General features: G+C 40.4%; 1 protein-coding gene across 3 annotated transcripts in view; it reads right to left on the bottom strand.

Annotated features, from left to right (window-relative positions):
- Window positions 1-23,323, bottom strand: part of LOC117529029 (poly [ADP-ribose] polymerase tankyrase-1) — a 211,339-nt gene that overhangs the window by 42,255 nt on the left and 145,761 nt on the right. For 2 of the 3 annotated variants that reach the window (XM_034191721.1, XM_034191720.1), the window contains 9 exons: window positions 22,212-22,306; window positions 21,184-21,250; window positions 19,141-19,327; window positions 18,929-19,050; window positions 18,758-18,849; window positions 17,031-17,109; window positions 16,444-16,615; window positions 14,141-14,220; window positions 5,017-5,162 (listed from right to left, as the gene is read on the bottom strand). In XM_034191721.1, the coding sequence (XP_034047612.1) occupies window positions 5,017-5,162; window positions 14,141-14,220; window positions 16,444-16,615; window positions 17,031-17,109; window positions 18,758-18,849; window positions 18,929-19,050; window positions 19,141-19,327; window positions 21,184-21,250; window positions 22,212-22,306 (1,040 nt within the window). Of the gene's footprint in view, window positions 1-5,016; window positions 5,163-14,140; window positions 14,254-16,443; window positions 16,616-17,030; window positions 17,110-18,757; window positions 18,850-18,928; window positions 19,051-19,140; window positions 19,328-21,183; window positions 21,251-22,211; window positions 22,307-23,323 lie in introns of all 3 variants that reach the window. The other variant, XM_034191719.1, reaches the window with a different exon arrangement.

Below are 23,323 nucleotides of genomic sequence, written 5' to 3'. Positions count from 1 at the left end.
GGATTATCAAAGCAGTAAAAAAAAAAACACCTGGGAGTCACGGCGCACTTTATTCACAGAATGGATGCTACAGTCAGTTAACAGAGTTGAACTACAGAGCGTGGCCGCGGCACAGCACACCACACACACACACATCGCGGTCCTGAGCCGTGCACTTTGAAAAGGACCACCACTGTGCATTAATGGCATTTTGATCAATTAAAACACGGTGAGTGTGGAATTAAAGCAGCAGAGGAATCACTCCATCAATATGTGGCGGCCCCGCTCATGAACTCTCCATCACACACTCCCCGCTTATTTTGTGATACCTCACAAATTACAATTTGAGTTACTAATCCAATTTCCCTGTGATTAGCAGGGCAAGCAGAGGATTAATAACAGTCAGTGAGTGAGTGGGTCTGAAAAATATCTGTAAGTTACTCCATAAATACTCCTGCACATTCAGCTCTGACAGATGCAGTCGAGGACGAGTACAGATGCATGTTGGCATTTTTTAACATGTACAATGACCATAACATAAAAATATAACGCAATGCTAAAATACCCTCAGTCGTATCCGGAAACCAATTTATGATTTTTTTAAATAATTTATTTGTATGTTACTGCTGCAAATAAGTATTTGATCCCCTACCAACCAGCAAGAATTCTGGCTCACACAGACCTGTTAATTTTTCTTTAAGAAGCCCTCTTATTCTGCACTCTTTACCTGTATTAATTGCACCTGTTTAAACTTGTTACCTGTATAAAAGACACCTGTTCACACACTCAATCAATCATACTCCAACCTGTCCACCATAGCCAAGACCAAAGAGCTGTCTAAAGACACTAGGGACAAAACTGTAGACCTGCACAAGGCTGGGATGGACTACAGGACAACAGGCAAGCAGCTTGGTAGAAGACAACAACTGTTATGATTATTTATTAGAAAGTGGAAGAAACACAAGAAGACTGTCAATCTCCCTCGGTCTGGGATTCCATGCAAGATCTGACTTTGTGGGGTAAGGATGATTCTGAGAAAGCTCAGAACTACACAGGAGGACCCGGTCAATGACATGAAGAGAGCTGGAACCACAGTCACAAAGATTACATTAGTAACACATGCTGTCATGGTTTAAAATCCTGCAGGACAGCAAGGTCCCCCTGCTCAAGCCAGCACATGTCCAGGCCCGTTTGAAGTTCACCAGTGACCATCTGGATGATCCAGAGGAGGCATGGGAGAAGGTCATGTGGTCAGATGAGACCAGAATAGAGCTTTTTGGAATCAACTCCACTTACCATGTTTAGAAGATGAGAACAACCCTAAGAAAACCATCCCAACCGTGAAGCATGAGGGTGGAAACATCATACTCTGGGGGTGCTCTTCTGCAAAGGGGACAGAACAACTGCACCATATTGAAGGGAGGATGGATGGGGTCATGTATTGCGAGATTTTAGCAAACAACCTCCTTCCCTCAGTAAGAGCATTGAAGATGGGTCATGGCTGGGTCTTCCAGCATGACAATGACCCCAAATACACAGCCAGGGCAACTAAGGAGGGGCTCCATAAGAAGCATTTCAAGGTCCTGGAGTGGCCTGGCCAGTCTCCAGACCTGAACTCAATAGAAAATCTTCGGAGGGAGTGAAAACTCCAAACCTGAAAGATCTCGAGAAGATCTGTATGGAGGAGTGGACCAAAATCCCTGCTGCAGTGTGTGCAAACCTGGTGAAAAACTACAGGAAACGTTTGACCTCTGTAATTGCAAACAAAGGCTACTGTACCAAATATTAACATCGATTTTCACAGGTGTTCAAATACTTATTTGCAGCAGTAACATACGAATAAATTATTAAAAAAATCGTACATTGTGATTTCTGGATTTTTTTTTTTTAGATTATGTCTCTCACGGTGCACATGCACCTAAGATGAAAATTTCAGACCCCTCCATGATTTCTAAGTGGGAGAACTTGCAAAATCGCAAGGTGTTCAAATACTTATTTTCCTCACTGTATATATATAAATATAAATTATATATTTATTGTTTTTTTTACATTAAATATTAAGATTCTATTGTCTTACACACAATTTATACATGTTCAATAAAGCCCCTCTATCAATCAATCAATCATAAACAATATTTACGTTTTAACGGTGTCTGCAGGAGGGCGTGCATGTGCGCATACATGAGCTTTTGACAAGACTGGAAGTTGGCCTTGAGTTAATGTAAGGTAGTGTGCACACTGACGTCCGCGAAATGTCTAGTAAATCACTCCAGAGGTGTTATCAGGTTCCAAAAACAGCGTTTTCAGTTTTAGAATTGTTCACTTCTGGCTAGCTTTTACATAATATATGACAAAGAGGTTGTATTTATACACAAAGGAAGAGTTTGCAGCTAGCTAGGCCAGCAACTAACATCATGGTGCCACTGTACTTTAACTGGCTGTCACTCCCGCCCCTAAAAAATTGCAATGGAATGAAACAGAATGTGACATTTTAACCTCTTAAAATAGGTCAAGGTTAGCCATCTTTGAAGTTGTTCACGGTCTGTGTCCCAAGAATGCTCCCTGTGAATTTGAAGACTCTGGAAGTAATAGGACTGGACCTATGCTGAGTAGAGAGAGACGGATGCACAGATGCAGAGTCTTTGCAATCCCTGACGGCCATATTTAATGGCCTTGTGTAATAAAGAAATAAGCCTATTAAAATCACTTTTAAAGACTTGTTCCTAATTTGCAGGGGTTCTGGTGTCCAGTGGAGGCCACTGTTGCTTGATAAAATATATTTAAAATGTTCTTCCTTTGTGCTGACTACACAGTAGGAGTGAGGACAAGACCATCTATATTGAGTCAGAGTCTAGACCAGAACTCTCAAACTCGCTCCAGACAAGGCAGAGAGGGTACAGGTTTTCTTTGCATCCACCCACTCCACCAGGTGATTTCACTGATTAACATTACTTTGAGCACATGCAATCAGTTAATCAGTTAATCCAAGCCTTTGCACGGTTGAACGCGAGTTGAGGCCAAGACTTTAAAGGGTTGAACCCAAGTCCAGGCCAAAACTTTAAAGGGTTGAACGTGAGTCGAAGCCAAGACTTTAAAGGTCAAACATGAGTCGAGACCAAGACAGTAAAGGGCGAACATGAGTCAAGACCAAGATGGTAAAGGGTAGAATGTGAGTTGAGATGAAGACTTTAAAGGGTTGAATGTGAGTAGATACCAAAACTTTAAAGACTCAAATGTGAGTCGAGATCAAGACTATAAAGGGTCGAACGTGAGACGAGACCAAGACTTTAAAGGGTCAACAGAGAGTTGAGACCAAGACTTTAAAGGGTCGAATGCAAATTGAGACCAAGCCTTTGCAGGATTGAACTCGAATCGAGAACAAGCCTTTGCAGGGTCGATCTCTAGTCGAGAACAAGCCTTTGCAGGGTCGATCTCTAGTCGAGAACAAGCCTTTGCAGGGTCGATCTCTAGTCGAGACCAAGAGGTTGAACAAAGGGCTGAACACGAGTGGAGACCAAGCCTTTAAAGGGTCGAACATTGAGTCAAGGCCAAGACTTTAAAGGGTTGAACATGAGTCGAGATCAAGACTTTAAAGGGTCAACTGTGAATCGAGACCAAAACTCTCAAAGGTTGAATGCGAGTCTACACCAAGACTCTAAAGACTCGAATGCAAGTGGAGACCAAAACTCTAAAAGGTCGAATGTGAGTCGAGACAGAGACTCTAAAGTGTCGAATGCGAGTCGAGACCAAGATTTTAAAGGGTTGACCGCAATTCGAGACCACAACTCTAAAAGGTCGAATGCAAAGACCAAGCCTTTGCAGGGTCGACCGCAAGTCGAGACCAAAACTCTAAAGCATGGGTATTTAATGGTTCTAAAAAGGGCTGAGAGGGTGCAGGTTTTCTTTGCAACCACTCACTCCACCAGGTGATTTCACTGATTAACATCACTTTAAGCAGATCCCCTTTCTGGAATAAGTTGAACAGCCCTGCTCAGAACGGTCGAATGTGAGTTCAGACGAAGACTCTAAAGGGTGAAATGAAAGTCGAGACCAAGACTTTAAAGGGTCAATCGCAAGTCGAGACCAAGACTCTAAAGGGTCGAATAAGAGTCGAGACCAAAACGTTGCGATTTTGGAGTGGTCAAAACCAAGTCAAGGTTATGACATACGCCTAGACGCCATATGCCTGCTACATGGGCAACTCCTAGATCAAGGAGGCGAGACTCAGACCTAAAAATGTAACTTTCTTTCTCCACGATGCCTCTTTTTGAAATGGCTGCTGCAAATGAGGTTTTTGCGATTGCTGAAACATGACAGCAGACTGACTGTTCCCTCATTCTTGGCCCTAAGTTGGCCCAATAGATTAAAGAGTGTGTCACTATGGGAGCTATCAAATATAATGCCAGTCAACACAACATCAATTAAATTATTAATTGTGTTATCATTTTTAATTAAATGTGTAGACCTATTCTAGTATGAGACAGAGTCAAGATCAAGTAGAATTGCTTTCATATACTAGAAAAGGCCCGGTAAATGAAAAGACCGGAATGGAGTACTACAACAGTACTACACAGAGTAATGGCCTAATGAATACAGGAGCAGTCTTGTGACCAGAAAGTCATAGGTTCAACCTCCTACCCAGACAGGGAAAGGTGAGTGGGGATGGTGAAAGAATAGCACTTTTCTCTATCCTATTCCAATCACCAAGTTGCCTTTGAGCAAAGCCCTTAATCCACAAACTGCTTCTGATGTGCAGTAGAGCACCTTGCATTGCTGTGCGTGATTGTGTTTGCGATGCAAAATAAGTACATAAATACAGCCCATTTACATTAATTTAGGAATTCAATTTGTAAATATAATTTCATGTTTTTATGTGTTCTTTTAGATGCAATTAATCAGTCTATGTGTTACAATCACTCCACAGCCCATGTTATAAATGTGCAAAAACTCTTGGCAGTGACACTGAAAGAAAAGACTCAAAATCTGCAGTTTATTCTCAGGTCTGCAAGATATTTTGTCACAAATAAAGAGTCGCACCCTTTGTCTTTGGCGTGCACGTCGGCCCCATGGTGCAGGAGGTAATCCACCACTGACACCCTGTTGTATCCGGCAGCAAAGTGAAGGGGAGTGGAGTGACGTCCCTCCAGATCTCTGCAATTCACATTCTGAGCCGTGCACAGTGACTAGAGAGAGGAACGGGGAGGGAGTGCAGAATTATTATGCAGGTTCAAACCCTGGATTTAATAAATCCAGCAGCAAAGGGAAAAGCCTGAATGACCTGCACACGATTCCACTCTGAATTATTAAATTTTAGTCTCACATCACATTAAAACAGCAAAATCTCAAATATACACATCTGTGAAAAACGGTGTTAAGTCAGCTTCATAAAAGTCTGCATTAAGGAGCCTAATGAGGCAAATAGCTTTAAAATATAATGCAATGCTAAAACACCCTCGGCCATATGAGCATTGTCTTTGCAGTTGTTTAATTGGTGTCCCAGTATAAAGTGTATACACATATACATATATTTATATTATTTACATTAATTATTCAGAATGTGTCTTATGTACAATTTGTACATGTTCACTCAAGCCCCTTGATTTTTTTCACATGATAATTTCACAAGGACCACAATGGAAATAAGCATTTATGCTTTATTGTTTTACCCACGAATCATTGATATATTCACTTCTGTATGTTTATATTGATGTTGCAGAATAAACTCAATGAAATCAATCAATCATAAACAATATTTTATTTACATTTTAACATCGTCTGCAGGAGGGCATGCCTGTGCGCATACATGAGCTTTGGACAAGAGCGGAAGTTATCTTTGAGTTAGCGGAAGTTAACGTCCGTGAGATGTCTTGGAAATCACTCCAGAGGTGTCATCAGCTGACAAAAACAGCATTATCAGTTTTAGAAGTGTTTAATTTTCACTAGCTTTACATAATATATGAGAAACAGGTCATATTTACACGAAAAATAACTGGTTTTTGAGCGCCAGAGTCACGGTGCTGCTCTACTCTGATTGGCTGTCACCCCCGCCCCTCAATAAAAGCAAAAAACCCCAAAAGGAAAAGAATGTGACCTTTTGCTTTTGACCTCTTAAAACAGGTCAAGGTTAGCCATCTTTGAGCTTGTCCAAGATCTGTGTCCCAAGAATGCTCCCTGTGAATTTTAAGACTCTGGCAGTAATAGGACTGGACTGCTGAGCACAGACAGACAGACAGACAGACAGACAGACAGACAGACGGGTGGATGCAAAGTCTTTGTAATACCCTCTGGCCATATTTGATGGCCTTGGGTAAAAAGGAAAAAGTGTGCAGCACAACTGCCAATATTTGGTAAATGATTTGAACAGATGGCCTGGTTATTTTGATTGTGTTTCTGTCTGGATCAATTTTGTCTGAAAATACTTATTGCATTCAGACTGAAGCAGACTAACTATTAAACTTGTCAAAACATTTCCCAAAATATTTGATTTGGTTTGATAAGTCAATCTGTATGAAAGTAAAAACAAAATCAAAATACAGCACTGAAAAGAAGATGTTAGACAACAGAGTAATGAATGATTAAAATACAGAACAAACCTAATTCCAAGAATTTCATTCTTTATGAAGCTGCTATAAATGTTAAATTCTACTCAGGATTGTAAATTCAAATATTAGGCCTCAAATGCTTCATCGATTATTTGACGACAAATAATGTGCAACAATTTTCAGACGTAATGGTTGAGGTTGTTCCTTGCAATGACAAGTGTATTGTCTAGACAGCAAAAATGTAGATGAGTGGGTGAGTGAGTGAGTCTGTCCCACACAGCTTATGTAGACGATAACTCAAAAACAATGAATGTTGTCATCTTGTATCTCACCAAACTGAAAGAACAAACATTCTGGTGAACCTTGATGCAGTAGCTTGATCATAAAAAGCAACACTGTTATGCAGATGTTAAATCACAGACATGTCTGCTACCTGCTGGATGGTTAGTGATGAATAAATGATCAAAAATTATGAACAGCTGTGGTTGAAACTCTCACATAATTTCATTGCTCATCCAGTGTCACGTGTCTCACAATCCAACCAACAAGCTAGCAACGGCGGGATAAACATATGCCTGCTAAATGGGCAAGTTCTAGATCAAATATATAACAATGTGGCTCGGGATGGTGCCAAAGCATTGTCAATGGTGCAAATTAGTGACACCACCTCAAATTGCTACTTGGGAATATCTGAGAACCTGTTTTGAAGATTGTTAAACAGTCTGCGTCAAACAGAACACCTCGCAAGGTGTGTCCCAAACAGGGCTGCAGTACACCACCAACTGATTTGCAACGTTAAGTTCATTTGCACCCTCTGGTGTGGAAACATATTAAAATACAAGTGAATGAACTACGGGCACACCGTTTTTTAATTTAATTTTTACAGGCTATCTCCAGCACAGTGTCTGAACATGCACAAGTCAGCTGCTTGTTTATTAGTCAAATTTACCACATCTTCTTATTTGTTGCTGTTCTTGGCTTTAAGTTATTGTGAACATTTTTGGGTTTTGGACAGTATGACCATGAAAGAAGATGTCACTTTGGGTTTTGGGAAATACTGAGGGGTGTGTTAAAAAGAATGAACTGATCTATTTAACAAATTCACTGACAATGAAATTGTTAGTTAAAGCCACAGGCACAATATAACCAAAATACTACGCTATTTTTTTAATCAGCAATTATTATACTTTTAAAATATTATTAAAAAAAAAACAACTTCTGGGCAACACGTAAGTTGCTCAGAAAGAGAAGAATACAACTGTAAGTTGATTTTTGGCTGTCAAGGAGTTCAAGGAGTTGATTTACACCACACAATTTCAATTCAATTTCAATTTATTTCATTTATATAGCACCAAATCAAAACAAAATACACAAAAAAATTAAAATAAGAAATATAAACTATGCATAGGTAGGATGTAAGGCTGTCCAGAAATAACTTAAAAGTTAATATCGCTGGACAGCAAATAATTGTCAGCCTGTCTTATTTTCACCAAATGTTTTCTTCTCAAATGAATATATAGTCGAGACCTCGCTGAACATCTGAGCAGCTTATGTCACCATCTAGCTGGCATTGTGAGCATTTCAGAGCTTCTGGTACATTTCTTACAACCCCAATTCCAATGAAGTTGGGACGCTGAAGTTGTGACATTGTGTAAAATGTAAATAAAACAAACAAACAAAAAAAAAACAAAACAAACAAAAACAGAATACGATTTGCAAATCCTCTTCAACCTATATTCAATTGAATACACCACAAGATATTGTGGTGTAAGACAAGATATTTAATGTTCAAACTGATAAACTACTGTTTATCAGTATTGTCTCCGGTACGCTCTCAGCTACTAACAAGCCGATTTTGAGTTTTAACACCATGATCATAAACCCAAACAATGAGTCACCACCGTGTGCCCTGCCCACTGCTGGAAGCTCCTGTTTGCTACGTATGTTCCAGTAGTGAAACAGTTGAGAATGGTGTTAAGCTCAACTGTATCGCAGCAAAAGTAGTCTGACCACCAGGTTGCCACAAAAAAAGAAACCTCATTATTCCCTAACAGCATGTAGCAGGCCACCCCAACTCCTCATGGTTTTGATTTAGAAATAAAATTAATCCGGGTAGAATAACTCCATTAATGACAATTCTGTCATTTGTACAAAGTTAAAATATAACACATATATTTTAATTTTACATAATGCACTGATTCTGAAGTTCTGTAACAAACACTCAGATGCAAAAGAGATTATGGGTAAAATGTGCCTCCACTAACACTGATTGGTTGACTCATTCATTCTATATAAAAACCAACACATTAATGTGATGTGACGTGTGTTGGTGTTTACATATAAATGTGCTTTTGTAAAATATACCATTTTATTCATATGTAAAACAAAAAAAAGCCATTTGCAAAAGCCAAAAGTCAAGTTGTGAAAAGACAACCATCTGATATAACCGGAGTCAAAATGCATAGAACACTGCGATCTACTGATGCCCAGATGCTCAGACCCTAACCCATAATCCTTTCTGCGCCAGAGAGTTGCTGCGGTTTAAACAGCACAGAGAGAAAACACGACAACAATGAACATTATACAACCAAAATGGACCTTTTTATTTCTTTTCATCAGGTGCAGCAAGAAGCTGCAACAACTCTCTGGCGCGCAAAGGATTATGGGATATCTCAATACTTAGGGCGAATACTGCCATGAACACTACTGGCCAGTAGATGGCAGTAGAGACCGCGAAAACTTGCCAAAACAAATATTCTAAATAAATAATCCGTGTCTGCTACGTTTAATCTGTGTGGAATTTAATAAACACAAACCAAATTTCAGACAAACCAAATTTCTGGAAGAAAGATGACAAACAGTGTTGTAAAAGACAATAAGCAAGATGTTAAAGAGCAAACAGGAAGCGAATGCAGCTCACAGTGATTCCAGTTGAAAATAATGGAGATAATGGAGCAACCTGAGCTTCTTCTGGCATTTTTACATAAAGCAAACACAATAACAATGTTTATTCACAAGAGTTTTAGGCACAACATGCAAGAGTTTACTGCTGTTGTCCGTGTGGATTCTGATCAGAGCATCTCAAATGCATTTCTCCTGACGTGAACTTTTACCCATAATGCACTGGCACTGTCAAGGCATGTCCACACTAAAACCTTCAAAATTACTGCAATACTTTAAAACTAAAATATATAGCTGATATTTTCACTTTATAAAACTTCAGAAGTGACATTAAATAACATGTCCGAAATTAGTTTGGTTAAAATTTTAACCATAAGTTAAAACTGCATGCCTCTGGTTGACTTGGGTGATATTGCCGGCAAGTTAGTGTGGTGTCAAGAGAAATGATCTTGTGATTACTTCTCCTCTGACTGCAGAGGATAGAGCAGTTTCTCCTGAAACCAGCTATGCTCTGTTTGCAGAGAATAGAACTGTATATCTGCTACAAAACATTTAACAGGTAAGCACTAAAATCCTTGATATCAGACTTAACAAATGTTTTTAGCTGTTAAAAGCTTTATTCACTACGCCTGCAAAAATATGTTAGGGATCTAAAAATTATCGGACCAAAATTTATCATAAGATAATTGGTCCGCTGATGGTTTTGAAAGTTATCTGAAAAGCTAATCTGATAATGAAAACATTAGCTTCAATAATTAGTGGTTAGAGGAACAGTGCCCACCACTAGTTTGGAGGACACGATGTCCATGATTTCCAAAAACAATGTGAAATGTGGACTCATTAGACCACAGCACACTTTTCCACTTTGCGTCTGTCCATTTCAAATGAGCTTGGGCCCAGAGAAGGCGGCAGCATTTCTGGATGTTGTTTATGTATGGCTTTCGATTTGCATAGTAGTTTTAACTTGCACTTGTAGATGAAGCAACAAACTGTGTTAACTGACAATGGTTTTCTGAAGTGTTCCTGAGCCCACGCGGTAAAATCCTTTATACAATGTCGGATTTTAATGCAGTGCTGCCTGAGGAATCGAAGGTCACGGGTATTCAATGTTGGTTTTCGGCCTTGCCGCTTACGTGTAGGAAGTTCTCCAGATTCTCTGAATCTTCTGATTATATTATGGACTGTAGATGATGGAATCCCTAAATTCTTTGCAATTGAATGTTGAGAAACATTGTTCTTAAACTATTGGACTATTTTTTTCTCGCCCCATCTTTACTTGTGAACGGCTGAGCCTTTTGGGGATGCTCCTTTTATACCCAATCATGACACTCACCTGTTTCCAATTAACCTGTTCACCTGTGGAATGTTCCAAACAGGTGTTCTTTGAGCACTCATCAACTTTCCCAGTCTTTTGTTGCTCCTGTCCCAGCTTTTTTGAAATGTGTTGTAGACATCCATTTCAAAATGAGCAGATATTTGAACAAAAACAAAAACGTCTATCAGTTTGAACATTAAATATCTTGTCTTTGTGATATATTGACTTGAATATAGGTTGAAGAGGATTTGCAAATCATTGTATTCTATTTATTTACATTTCACACAACGTCCCAACTTCATTGGAATTGGGGTTGTACCTGAAATCTAAAATTCAGTAAAATAAAACAAAACAAAACAAAAACAAAAGACATTTTACAAGTGTCAGAAATGTGTGATGTTTTTGGTTACATGAAGCTTTGACCAATCAGTATTAAAGTATAAAAATGTTGATTTTCAGAGTTTTACGGTTCTTGATTTTTAAGATAAGAAAGTTTGCCAAATTCCTACTGACAAGCACAACTTGCATTTGTGAGTGACAGCAGCTAAATTGTACTGCTCCAAATGAAAATGTACCCAAATAATAGAATCAAGCAGTGTGTGACTGAATGTCTGCACCTTTGCAGAAACACACAAGGTGAAACAGCTTTCTTTTAAAGACGCAAGGCTTCATTTAAAATCAAACAAAGAAAAAAAATAGTGGTTCACTATGAACCTCCTCCACCATCTGAACAGATGAGAGGATTCATGCCAGGAAAGTTAAAAACAGCAAAAAAAAAAAAAAAAAGTCATTCAGTAGTTCATGCAGTTACTTTCCGTTCATGTGTGTGTGTGTGTGTGTGTGTGTGTCTCTGGTTAAAAAGAAGATTGACAGGAATCTGTGCCAGAGCTCATTGTCTATTCTGCTTCAATCGCCTGCCAACCTGCCAAAACATCAAACATCAGCTGCAGCATCACTGACAAATCTTCAACAGGATATTACGGCTTTGCTGTCTGTCTCAGCTGGTGGATACACAGAATGTCCCGCTGTGGAATAAGTTACCCTGCCACACCAAACCATGGCATGTGGAAGATTGTTTGTGATGATTGTTGACCTCCAAATTAATAGTTATGTGACCTTATTTTTCACTGCAGTTATTAAAGTATTTGCAGCCTGGCTGTGATTTGTCTTTGCCTGGTGGCCTGCTAGGCACAGTGGAAGCACAGTTGGTATTATTTCTATTGCTGAGCACGTTGCTTGATGGCAGAGGAGTTGGGCTACCAATATTTAGACCCAAGTTTGATTCTCAGTCACACTACCTGTTTGTGTCCTTAAAAACAAAAACTAAAAAAACTTAATCTGCATTGTTCCAATCAACCCTCCAGTAAATGGGTACTGGCCTCGGCGAGGGATGTAACCTGTACAGGGCTAGCTTCTGTTGTAAAACTGTAAACTCTCGTCCTCGTTACACAATAGTATCCAAGGATAGGCTTTGTCATCAACAGGCCTCAAGGATTATGTATTGTAGGACATTTTATGTATTGTAGGACATTTCTAGATTGTCTGTCATTGATTTTTTTTTATATTTGCACTTTGGAGAAACAGCTCCCCCACCTACACTCCAGCACAATGAAAATAAAATGAATACTTTAGGGCCTTGAGCTCTATGACCACCGATTTACAGCATGAGTCACTGCAAAACAAAAATAACAAAGCTTTCCAAGTTTCACATACAATTAATGCAACACAACAAAGAGTTTAATTTACACCAAACAACAGCCTCAGAGTCCTGACATTTAACACGAAAAGATCACGACAGCCAGAAGCCCAGAAAAGCAACAGGAATGACCGTAAAGGTCACTTAACATGTCTGGTTTCACTTCAAAATAAAGTTGACCGAAACTGTCAATAACCACTTTTCCAAGATATAGGATCCATATTTGCTACATTTTTTGTAAAACACTGTCTACCTGCTTTTGCTGTCTGAGGTTCATAAGATTGAACCTGTACAACAAATTGCTTTTTGTTTTTTCACAGTGAACAAAGACTTGAAGTTACGGTGCTAATTTAAAAGGCTTTGTTTGACCACCGACATTTCAGGGGACAAGTGCCTGAAGGAATGCGGGCACGCATCACGAAACCAAACTGCGCCCCAGACCTTCGTGCACCAGTAATGTGGCCAGAAAAGAAAAGCCGGGGGTGATGGTCTAGTGGTTAAATAGTGGGGTTCATCTTTGACCACAGACCAGAAGATCCTTGGTTCAAACCTCCATCTGCCCAAAAAATCACTAAGGGCCCTTGGGTAAGGATTTTAATCCCCAAGTTGCTCCTGGTGTGTAGTGAGCACCTTGCATGGAAGCACCCTGACACTGGTGTGTGAGTGTACAGTAGTGTTCAGAATAATAGTAGTGCTATGTGACTAAAAAGATTAATCCAGGTTTTGAGTATATTTATTATTGTTACATGGAAAACAAGGTACCAGTAGATTCAGTAGATTCTCACAAATCCAACAAGACCAAGCATTCATGATATGCACACTCTTAAGGCTATGAAATTGGGCTATTAGGAAAAAAAAGTAGAAAAGGGGGTGTTCACAATAATAGTAGCATCTGCTGTTGACGCTACAAACTCAAAACTATTATGTTCAAACTGATTTTTTAGCAATCCTGTGAATCACTAAACTAGTATTTAGTTGTATAACCACAGTTTTTCATGATTTCTTCACATCTGCGAGGCATTAATTTTGTTGGTTTGGAACCAAGATTTTGCTTGGTTACTAGTGTGCTTGGGGTCATTGTCTTGTTGAAACACCCATTTCAAGGGCATGTCCTCTACAGCATAAGGCAACATGACCTCTTCAAGTATTATGACATATCCAAACTGATCCATGATACCTGGTATGCGATATATAGGCCCAACACCATAGTAGGAGAAACATGCCCATATCATGATGCTTGCACCACCATGCTTCACTGTCTTCACTGTGAACTGTGGCTTGAATTCAGAGTTTGGGGGTCGTCTCACAAACTGTCTGTGGCCCTTGGACCCAAAAAGAACAATTTTACTCTCATCAGTCCACAAAATATCCCTCCATTTCTCTTTAGGCCAGCTGATGTGTTCTTTGGCAAATTGTAACCTCTTCTGCACATGCCTTTGTGCAAGGCATGTTGACAGTAAAGATTATGGACACGTCAATGTGAACACTGTCCATACAACATGGACCATCCAGAATCACACTACCCAAAGATGAACAAGTTACTGAACTCAAAGGAACCATGTCAATAAAAAAACTGGAGCAGTAACCAAAAAAAACAAAACAAAACAAAAAAAAAACAGCCAAGAGGGAATGACGACATCACTCTGCCCAAACTCTGGCCGAGGCAACAAAAAGGGAACAATTCAAACCAATCAAAATTCAAATTACCTTGACAGTGTCCAGGTCTCCGGCTTTAGCAGCTTCCAGAAGCCTGAAGTCCACATCTGAGTTTCTCATCGGGATGTTCTCTGCAGGAAATAAACATTTCAGAAGGACTTGGTCTGCACAAACATTATAGGCACAGCTACAAATAATCTAATGAATCCCTTCATCCAGACTCGCGCTGTTCAGGCTAAACAGGGCGAGCAACGGGGTTCAGATGAACACTCGTGCAACATTTTGGATTTGGTTTAAATGACATTTTAGTCAGTCTTGTTACAGGTTTGTGCATGATGGGGTAAAACCTGGCTGATGGTCGTTCTGACGGCTGCACGGACACTCAGTAGTGTGCACGCCTCCACCGAGGCACAACAAGACCTTCAAGCCCACAGTGGAAGTGTCAGTCAGAAAGGTGGGCTTAGAGGAGTGTTTTCTGCAGTGCAGCACTGATTTTTAACACGCACGTGCACCTTCACACCTGCATGATGGAATGGTGAAACTGAACTAGCTGAATTTTTGTGCTGCAGACTCTTTTAAGTCTTAATCATTAATTAACACACCTTTAAACAGAAAACTGCAAAGCAAAAAAAAAAACTTTGATTCATGAAGTTTTTCATCCAGATTTTACTTTTTAAGGACCAGATTTGTAAAAGAAAACAGTCTATGTTAAACTCTTGCTTGATGAAAGGTAAGAGAACATATACTGCAAAACTAATCATGCTGTGATATAATATATATAATTATATAATTTTAGGTGTTAGAGGATCCTTGATTCAAATCCCAAAGATGCTCCCAGTGTACAGTTGAGCACCTTGCATAACATCGGTGTGTGTGTGTATGTGTGTGTGTGTGTGAGAGAGAGAGTGGCTGAATGAGAGGCATCATTGTAAAGTGCTCTGAGCATGCGCGTCAAATGGAAAAGCACCACATAAATGCAGCCCATTAACCACTAACCAACAAGCAATAAAGTAATTCAAACACAGACATCACAGGTGTGACAGTACACCTCCGTCACTGTTCAGAACAAGCAACGGTAAAGTTCAAATCTAACGGGTTTGTTCTGCAAGCTTTTGCACTTTTTCAGTTGCGGTGCTCCCGGAAAGTATTCACAGTGCCTCACTTTTTCCACATTTTGTTATGTTACAGCATCATTCCTGAATGGAGTAAATTCATTTTTCCCTACAAAATTCTCCTCACAACACCCCATAATGACAATATGAAAAAAGTTATTGTGAAATTCTCGCAAATTTATTAAAAATAAAAACTAAGAAATCACATGTACATAGGTATTCACAGCCTTTGCTCAATACTTTGTTGATGCACCTTTGACAGCAATTACAGCCTCAAGTCTTTGTGAATATGATGCCACACACTTGGTACACCTATCTTTGTGCAGTTTTACCCATTTCGCTTTGCAGCTCCTCTCAAGCTCCGTCAGGTTGGATGGGAAGCGTCGGTGCACAGACATTTTCAGGTCTCTCCAGAGATGTTCAATCGGATTCAGGTCTGGGATCTGGCTGGGCCACTCAAGGACATTCACAGAGTAGTCCTGAAGCCATTCCTTGATCATTGGGACCTTCAAAGCAGCAGAAATGTCTCTGTACCCTTCCCCAGGTTTGTGCCTTGAAACAATCCTGTCTTAGAGGTCTACAGACAATTCCTTTGACTTCATCCTTGGTTTGTGCTCTGACACGCACTGTCAACTGTGGGACCGCATATGTAGACAGGTGTGTGCCTTTCTAAATCATGTCCAATCAACTGAATTTACTGCAGGTGGACTCCAGTTAAGCTGTAGAAACATCTCAAGGATGATCAGTGGAAACAGGATGCACCTAGTTCTATTTCTAACACATTTGTAAAAATTGCAAAAAAAAAAAAAAAAAAAACTTTTTCCCCATTGTCATTATGGGGTATTGTGTGTTGAATTTTGAGGGAAAAATGATTTTCATCCATTTAGGAATAAGGCTGTAACATAACATAAAATGTAGAAAAAGTGAAGCCCTGTAAATGCCGTACTTTCCGGATGCAGTATCCATCTAGCTGCTTTTGCATTTTGTATGCATTTTACAAATCAGCCCTCAAGCAGGGAACATTCTGCACAAATTAAACAGCTTGATCATGTTCAGTAATTCAATGGGTATTTCACACCACCACAAAACACACTGTTTATTTATACTGATGAGTGGCTTTTAGGTACCAACTCGAGTTTAACCAGCTGTTTCTCATGTATAAAAACCGCAGCAGTGCTGCTACCACTAACCACTTCTGCACCACTACCCAGGTAATCTCCACAACCCCACAGGAAGGCTTACCACTGAGTATTTGTTGAATAGCTTCATTTCCCATTTGAGCAGCAGTGAAGCCCTGCAGTGACACCAGTGAGACGTCTGCCCCGTAACCTAGCAACAGCCTGCAGGTCTGAAGATGCCCTGCCAGTGCGGCGTGATGCAATGCTGTCTGACCCAACGTGTCCAGAACATTCACCTGCAAACACAAACACCTCGCATTAAGACGCTTAAACCTTATGACAGAACATATTTCTCCCCAACATCCTTAAAAAGAAAAATGTACCTCGGATGCACTTTGGTTTCTTAATTTGGGTTCACACCCATCAAAGAATGTGTACCTCAAAGACAAAGTACTGAGCATTCAGCAACCAAGATTAAGAGGATTATAAAGTAGGCACCTTTTTTTATATTTGCCCAGCTTTATTTTTCAAAACTCACTCAATGGGGAGGAAACGCTGAAACTATCCGTGGCCCAAGCTGTTTGTCCTGTCCAAAAGTGAGCCCTCTCAGGCTCAAGTGGGGTAAATGAGGCATTATTATGTAAGTTTTGGGATGTCTAGAGAGTATAAATGCAAAGCAAGTACTGATGGTAGAAAAAGATATACATTTACCTTTGCACCATGTTTCTGTAACACCTCCATGATGTCATTATGAGCTTTCTCTGCCGCCATGTGGAGGGGAGTCATAAAACTAGGGAGAGAGACAGAGATATGTACTGCAAAATTTCATAACTTGATGACATAGACCGCTGGTTCTGAACTTGTGGTCTGTGACTTCCTAGGCCCTAAAGGAGTCACAAAGATCACAGAGGCAAATAGGGTTTTGTTTTCTCTAAGACTGCCAAATTCAGAAGTGTATGGTACTGGTATCGATGTCCATACTGGTATGTCTATTTCAACCTGAGCTAAATTTTAATAATAAGTTAAAAGACGATCCGATTTTGCTGTCATAATTCCGTTACCATACAACTGCCCACAGACAACTCAATTTCAACATATTAAAGAAACACTGATTTTTGGATTTGAGTGTGACATCCACATGCTGAGCAAATAGATGGGGTGTGACTGGCACCACATGATGGACAATAAGCTGGAGCATCACAGAATCACAAGGCCAGAAGTGCCACAACAAGACTGACTCTGAATCATCCCATCCAACTCTAGACCTTGGACTCTGTGGGCTTGGGCCTTAAGATGGACTTTGCACCATGACAGTCTTTGTTTGTAACCTTGTAACTGTTAGAATGGTCTAAGCAGTGGGTCATCCTTCTGAGTCTGGCCTGCTTGGCTTGAGATTTCTTCCTGAAAAACGCCAGAGGGAGCTTTTCTTTGCTTCTGTTCTGTCGCCTATGTGCTTGCTCGGGGGTTGGTGACATTAGACCTTGCCCATGTGAAGCGCCTCGGGGCAGTTTTGTTGTGATTTGGCGCAAAATTCACCTTATTCATGAAGTCAGGGTGGGCAGCTCCATTTTAGCAAGCAACTTCTGGTTTGCCACTGCATCTGATGATTAGCTACGTGGGAACACAGTACGCAAGAAGTGTCCAAACATGAGCAGCATTAATTGTTCAGTTCGTGGGTGCCACAACAACTGGAAGAAGATGAAACTATTGCTTTCAGAACAACGTTTTGAATATGGAAAGGAGAGATCTGAGTGCTGTGGACGAGCATTTAACTTGTTCCCTCCTCCATCGAAAGACAAGAATCTCCGGTGCTGGCTAAAGGCGCTGAATTTGAAAAATCCATCCAAACGTCCCTTTGTCTGTTCTTTCCATTTTGTGGAGAAAAACCAACACCACTGCATTCTTACCCAGAGAAATTGTTGGGCTACAACACTCCACTGAAGAAGCCACGACGGATGCTAATGAGACAAACGGGTAAGCTGTGTTTGTAGCGTTAGCTGCTATCTAATTTACGAATTTTCTGGCATTTGATACAACCAAGCACTGCATGAAATAATACCAGACGGATATTAACGTTGTATAATCTTGCCATTACGGTGGTACTACTTGTCCATTTTTCTATATTGAAACCACCACTCACCGTAAGTCCTAAGCCAAAAGAGGAATGCCTCTGTTGTAAAAGTGTGTGGGGCTGAATAAGGTGAATAGATAAACTGAATTTGGATTTTAGGAAAGACAGAGTTCTCACCTACTTGATTTAAGGGCGAACGACTGCCTGCTTTCTTTCTGTCTTTACGTAGAACATGAGGTAAAACTAAAGCAAACATATCTTTCAGTCAACCACAGTCTTAACCAAATATTTGCAAATATAAAATTAAGTCTGAAAGCTCACTGTAATCAGTGCTGGATTGTAAACTGAGCTTTGAAACAGTACTCACTCCTTGTTCTTCTCATTGACATTGGCGCCTTTCCTCAGCAGCAGCTCCGTCACCTGTTTCCTCTTGGGGTGTGGCGAGGCCACAGCACAGTGCTACGTACACAGCAAAAGTCATCATCACCTTCTGGAGTCAGTGTTGGCACCTCCCACCACCTGAGTGTGTGTGTCTTACCAACGCAGTCTCGTGTGTGTGAGGGTGTTTGAAGTTGATGATCTCCAGCGCCAGTGTCTTCTTCGCTTTGGCCATGTCGGCTTCCCGAGCAGCTTGTAGCAGCGAGTGACCTTTAAACTCATCTGCACATACACACAAACACGCCTCCATAGTGTCAAGATAAAGATTACACAAAGCATCTCCATTAAATGTGCAGTCGGTGCTGAACTCACATGTGAGTCTCTCCTTCAGCTCGGGGGTGGGCGCCATGTCCACAGAGCTCTTGCTGTGACAGTTGAGCAGGGTGGGGTCGGCCCCATGGCTCAGCAGCAGAGAACAAACCTCCACGCGGTTTTTAGATGCCGCTTCGTGAAGTGGTGTAAACTGCCACAGATCCATGGCATTAACACAAGCTCCATGCTAAAAGAGATGACAAACAGAGACGGAGAAGGAAACATAGATTAACAGGGACACGGAGACGTGAAGTCCGCTGCACTTTTCTTTGAATTCCTGTTAATTACTTGCAACTGGGAATTAAGTGCCCTCAAGACAAACTGCTGGCAGTCACAGATGTCATCTGTGGAGGTGTTAGTCAAACTTGACAATTATGTCAAAACATTTCTTACCCCCCCCCCCCCCCCCCCCCCCCCCCCACCAGAACATAGACCATTATACTTCAAATGATGTAAGATGCAAAGTAATAAGAAGAAAAAGGAGATGTGCTTTATTTCAGCTGTGATAAATGCCATACAACCCCAATTCCAATGAAGTTGGGACGTTATGTAAAATGTAAATAAAAACAAAATACGATTTGCAAATCCTCTTCAACCTATATTGAACTCAATACACCACAAAGACAAGATATTTAATTAATGTTCAAACCAGCAAAAATTCTGGCTCTCACAGACCTCTTATTCTGCACTCTTTACCTGTATTAATGGCACCTGTTTGAACTCGTTACCTGTATAAAAGACACCTGTCCACACACTCAGTCAATCACATTCCAACCTGTCCACCATGGCCAAGACCAAAGAGCTGTCTAAGGACACCAGGGACAAAACTGTAGACCTGTGCAAGGTTGGGATGGACTACAGGACAACAGGCAAGCAGCTTGGAGAGAAGACAACAGCTGTTGGCGTAATTATTAGAAAACAGAAGAAACACATGATGATTGTCAATCTTCCTCAGTCTGGGGCTCCATGAAAGATCTCACCTCCTGGGGTAAAGATGATTCTGAGAAAGCCCAGAACTACACGGGAGGACCTGGTCAGTGACCTAAAGAGAGCTGGGACCACAGTCACGAATATTACATTAGTAATACACTACATCGTCATGGTTTAAAATCCTGTAGGGCAGCAAGGTCCCCCTGCTCAAACCAGCACATGTCCAGGCCCGTTTGAAGTTTGCCAGTGACCATCTGGATGATTGAGAGAAGCCATGGGAGAAGGTCATGTGGTCAGATGAGACCAAAATAGAGCTTTTTGGCATCAACTCCACTCGCCGTGTTTGGAGGATAAGAACAACCCCAAGAACACCGTCCCAACCGTGAAGCATGGGGGTGGAAACATCATTTTTGGGGGTGCTTTTCTGCAAAGGGGACAGGACGACTGCACCGTATTGAAGGGAGGATGGATGGGGTCGTGTATCGTGACATTTTGGCAAACAACCTCCTTCCTTCAGTGAGAGCATTGACGATGGGTCGTGCCTGGGTCTTCCAGCATGACAATGACCCCAAACACACAGCCAGGGCAACTAAGGAGTAGCTCCGTAAAAAGTATTTCAATGTCCTGGAGTGGCCTGGCCAGTCTCCAGACCTGAATTCAATAGAAAATCTTTGGAGGGAGCTGAAACTCCAAACCTGAAAGATCTGGAGAAGATCTGTATGGAGGAGTGGACCAAAATCCCTGCTGCAGTGTGCAAGCTTGGTCAAGAACTACAAGAAACATCTGAGCTCTGTAACTGCAAACAAAGGTTTCTGTACCAAATATTAAGGTCTATTTTTCTAAGGGATCAAATACTTATTTCATGCAATAAAATGCAAATTAATTATTTTAAAAAAATCATACAATGTGATTTTCATTTTTTTTAGATTCTGCCTCACAGTTGAAGTGTACCTATGATAAAACTTATATACCGCTCCATTCTTCTGCAAAATCGACAGTGGATCAAATACTTACTTCAATTCAACTCCGTGGTGATGTACAGAGCAAAAATACAAAACATTACTGTCCAAAAACATATGGATCTGACTACATGCATTTGTGTATGTGTTTTACCTTCAGTAGCAGCTCAGTAACTTCATAATGACCATAAGAGCAGGCATTATGCAGAGGCACCAGGCCACTGGAAAGGACAGACAGACAGACAGACAGATAAACAATAATTCCCACAAGTTCCAACACAACATATAGTAACTCCACTCCTGATAACTATCATATTGTTTATACAAAACACTGAGCTTAATGCTGATTTCTGATCTTAAAGCTACCATGTGGAGGATTTAGTGTCACCTAGTGGTGAAGTTGCAGGCTGCAGTATGCCATTGCTAGTCACAATATTGTTTCCCTTCACATTGTTGCTTCTTTGGTGAATTGGATTCACGCTCCCTCGTCTTCTCTTGTGATAAGCAACATGTACGATCCTCTATTTCATGAAAATTAGGGTTCTCAAACTTGTTAGCCTGCAATATGTAAACTCCCGATTGTACTGTCTGTTTCCTAGGAAAAGAAACTTAATCTACATAGTCTCAGTCCGCCCAGCTGTAAATTTTATTTTTATTGTTAGTGTTTATTTTGTTATAAATAGTCATTATATTTCTTATTACCAATAACACGTATGATTTTTTTATTTAGAATTTTATTTTGGGGGGGGGGGGGGGGGGGGGGATATGTCACACCGATGTACAAGTTGCAGAAAAAATAAATAAATAAACCCCCTTCAACTTATACTCTGGAAAATACAGTACTTTATTTCTTTATCTCTAGAAACAGTGTACCAGGTTATTCACCACAGAATTCAATCCACACTCAGATTTAGTGAAGCAAAAAAACTTTAATGCCAAATAAAGATATTAGACAAAATTATCAACATATCACTTGTTCTCCCAATTTAAGAATCAGAAGTAAAGGTTCTTAAAACTCAAAGCGGCACTTTGTCCTGTCAGATATCAAAAGGACTCTGTGATGGACAGTCTGCTTGAAGAAACTTCTCCTTATGACTTTTGTGACCATAAAACTATAATAGGTATCAACACAATAAACCCTAAAACACAGACAGAAAGAACATTAGCGATGCTCGTACATACCCCTTGTCTTTGGCGTGAACATCTGCTCCATGTTGGAGTAACAGCTGGACGATTCTCACCCGGTTGTATCCTGCTGCCAGGTGCAGTGGAGTGGACTGAGAAGACAGCAAGAGGGTCAAAGGAAGCCAATAAGGCCAAGAGGAACTAAAAGGAAATTGGCATAAAATGCAAAGAAATGGGAGAAAAAAGAGGCAGATACAGAAAGTAGCATTTTACATTTTCTTCATAAACCATTGCAGAGTGTTGGCAAAACTTCATTTCCATCTGTGCTGTATACAAATAATGTGCGAGGAAACATATCATAAGGTAATACTACGTGGGTAAAATGAGATTTTTCTGCCACTGACTGAGTCGGCAGTGACAAAACCTGACGACGTTTCCTCCATAAAACTGATTAAAAGTTGCAGTTGTGAAAGCTTTGGGATGTGACTGGTGATGAGATTGCTTCAGCTCTCCTCTATATGCACTCCGAAAGCGGCCATTCATCCTCAAAGCTGGCGTGGCATCCACAATAGCACAGGAAGCCAAAGGCAATGAGAATGTCGCCCGCATTCAATGAAATTGAAATTCCAAAAGGGGGGGATAATGATAAATTGGCCTCTCTCTCATTACATGAAGCCCACTTCACAACGCCTGATGTACTACAGATCAAACTGGAAACACCACTGAGAAAAGCAAATATATATATATATATATATGCTGGATATGTATAAACTTTACAAAGAAAACGGTAAGCTAGCAAAGACGTTACCCATGGGTGAGCCACAATATCACAAACGTCTTTCAGTGCTAGAACAGAAAATTACATGTTTGAGCCAATTCAATTCATTTTATTTGAACAGCTCCAAATGTCAACATACAGTAGTGTTCAGAATAATAGTAGTGCTATGTGACTAAAAAGATTAATCCAGGTTTTGAGTATATTTCTTATTGTTACATGGGAAACAAGGTACCAGTAGATTCAGCAGATTCTCACAAATACAACAAGACCAAGCATTCATGATATGCACACTCTTAAGGCTTTGAAATTGGGCTATTAGTAAAAAAAAAAAAGAAAAAAGAAAATAGGCTGTTCATCTACAATGATCTGCAATGCTTTAAAATGGACAAAA

Source organism: Thalassophryne amazonica, chromosome 17 (assembly GCF_902500255.1).
Source record: "Thalassophryne amazonica chromosome 17, fThaAma1.1, whole genome shotgun sequence".
NCBI lineage: Eukaryota > Metazoa > Chordata > Actinopteri > Batrachoidiformes > Batrachoididae > Thalassophryne > Thalassophryne amazonica.
Note: the sequence above shows the minus strand (reverse complement) of the source record. Positions and strands in the feature narration are given on the sequence as shown.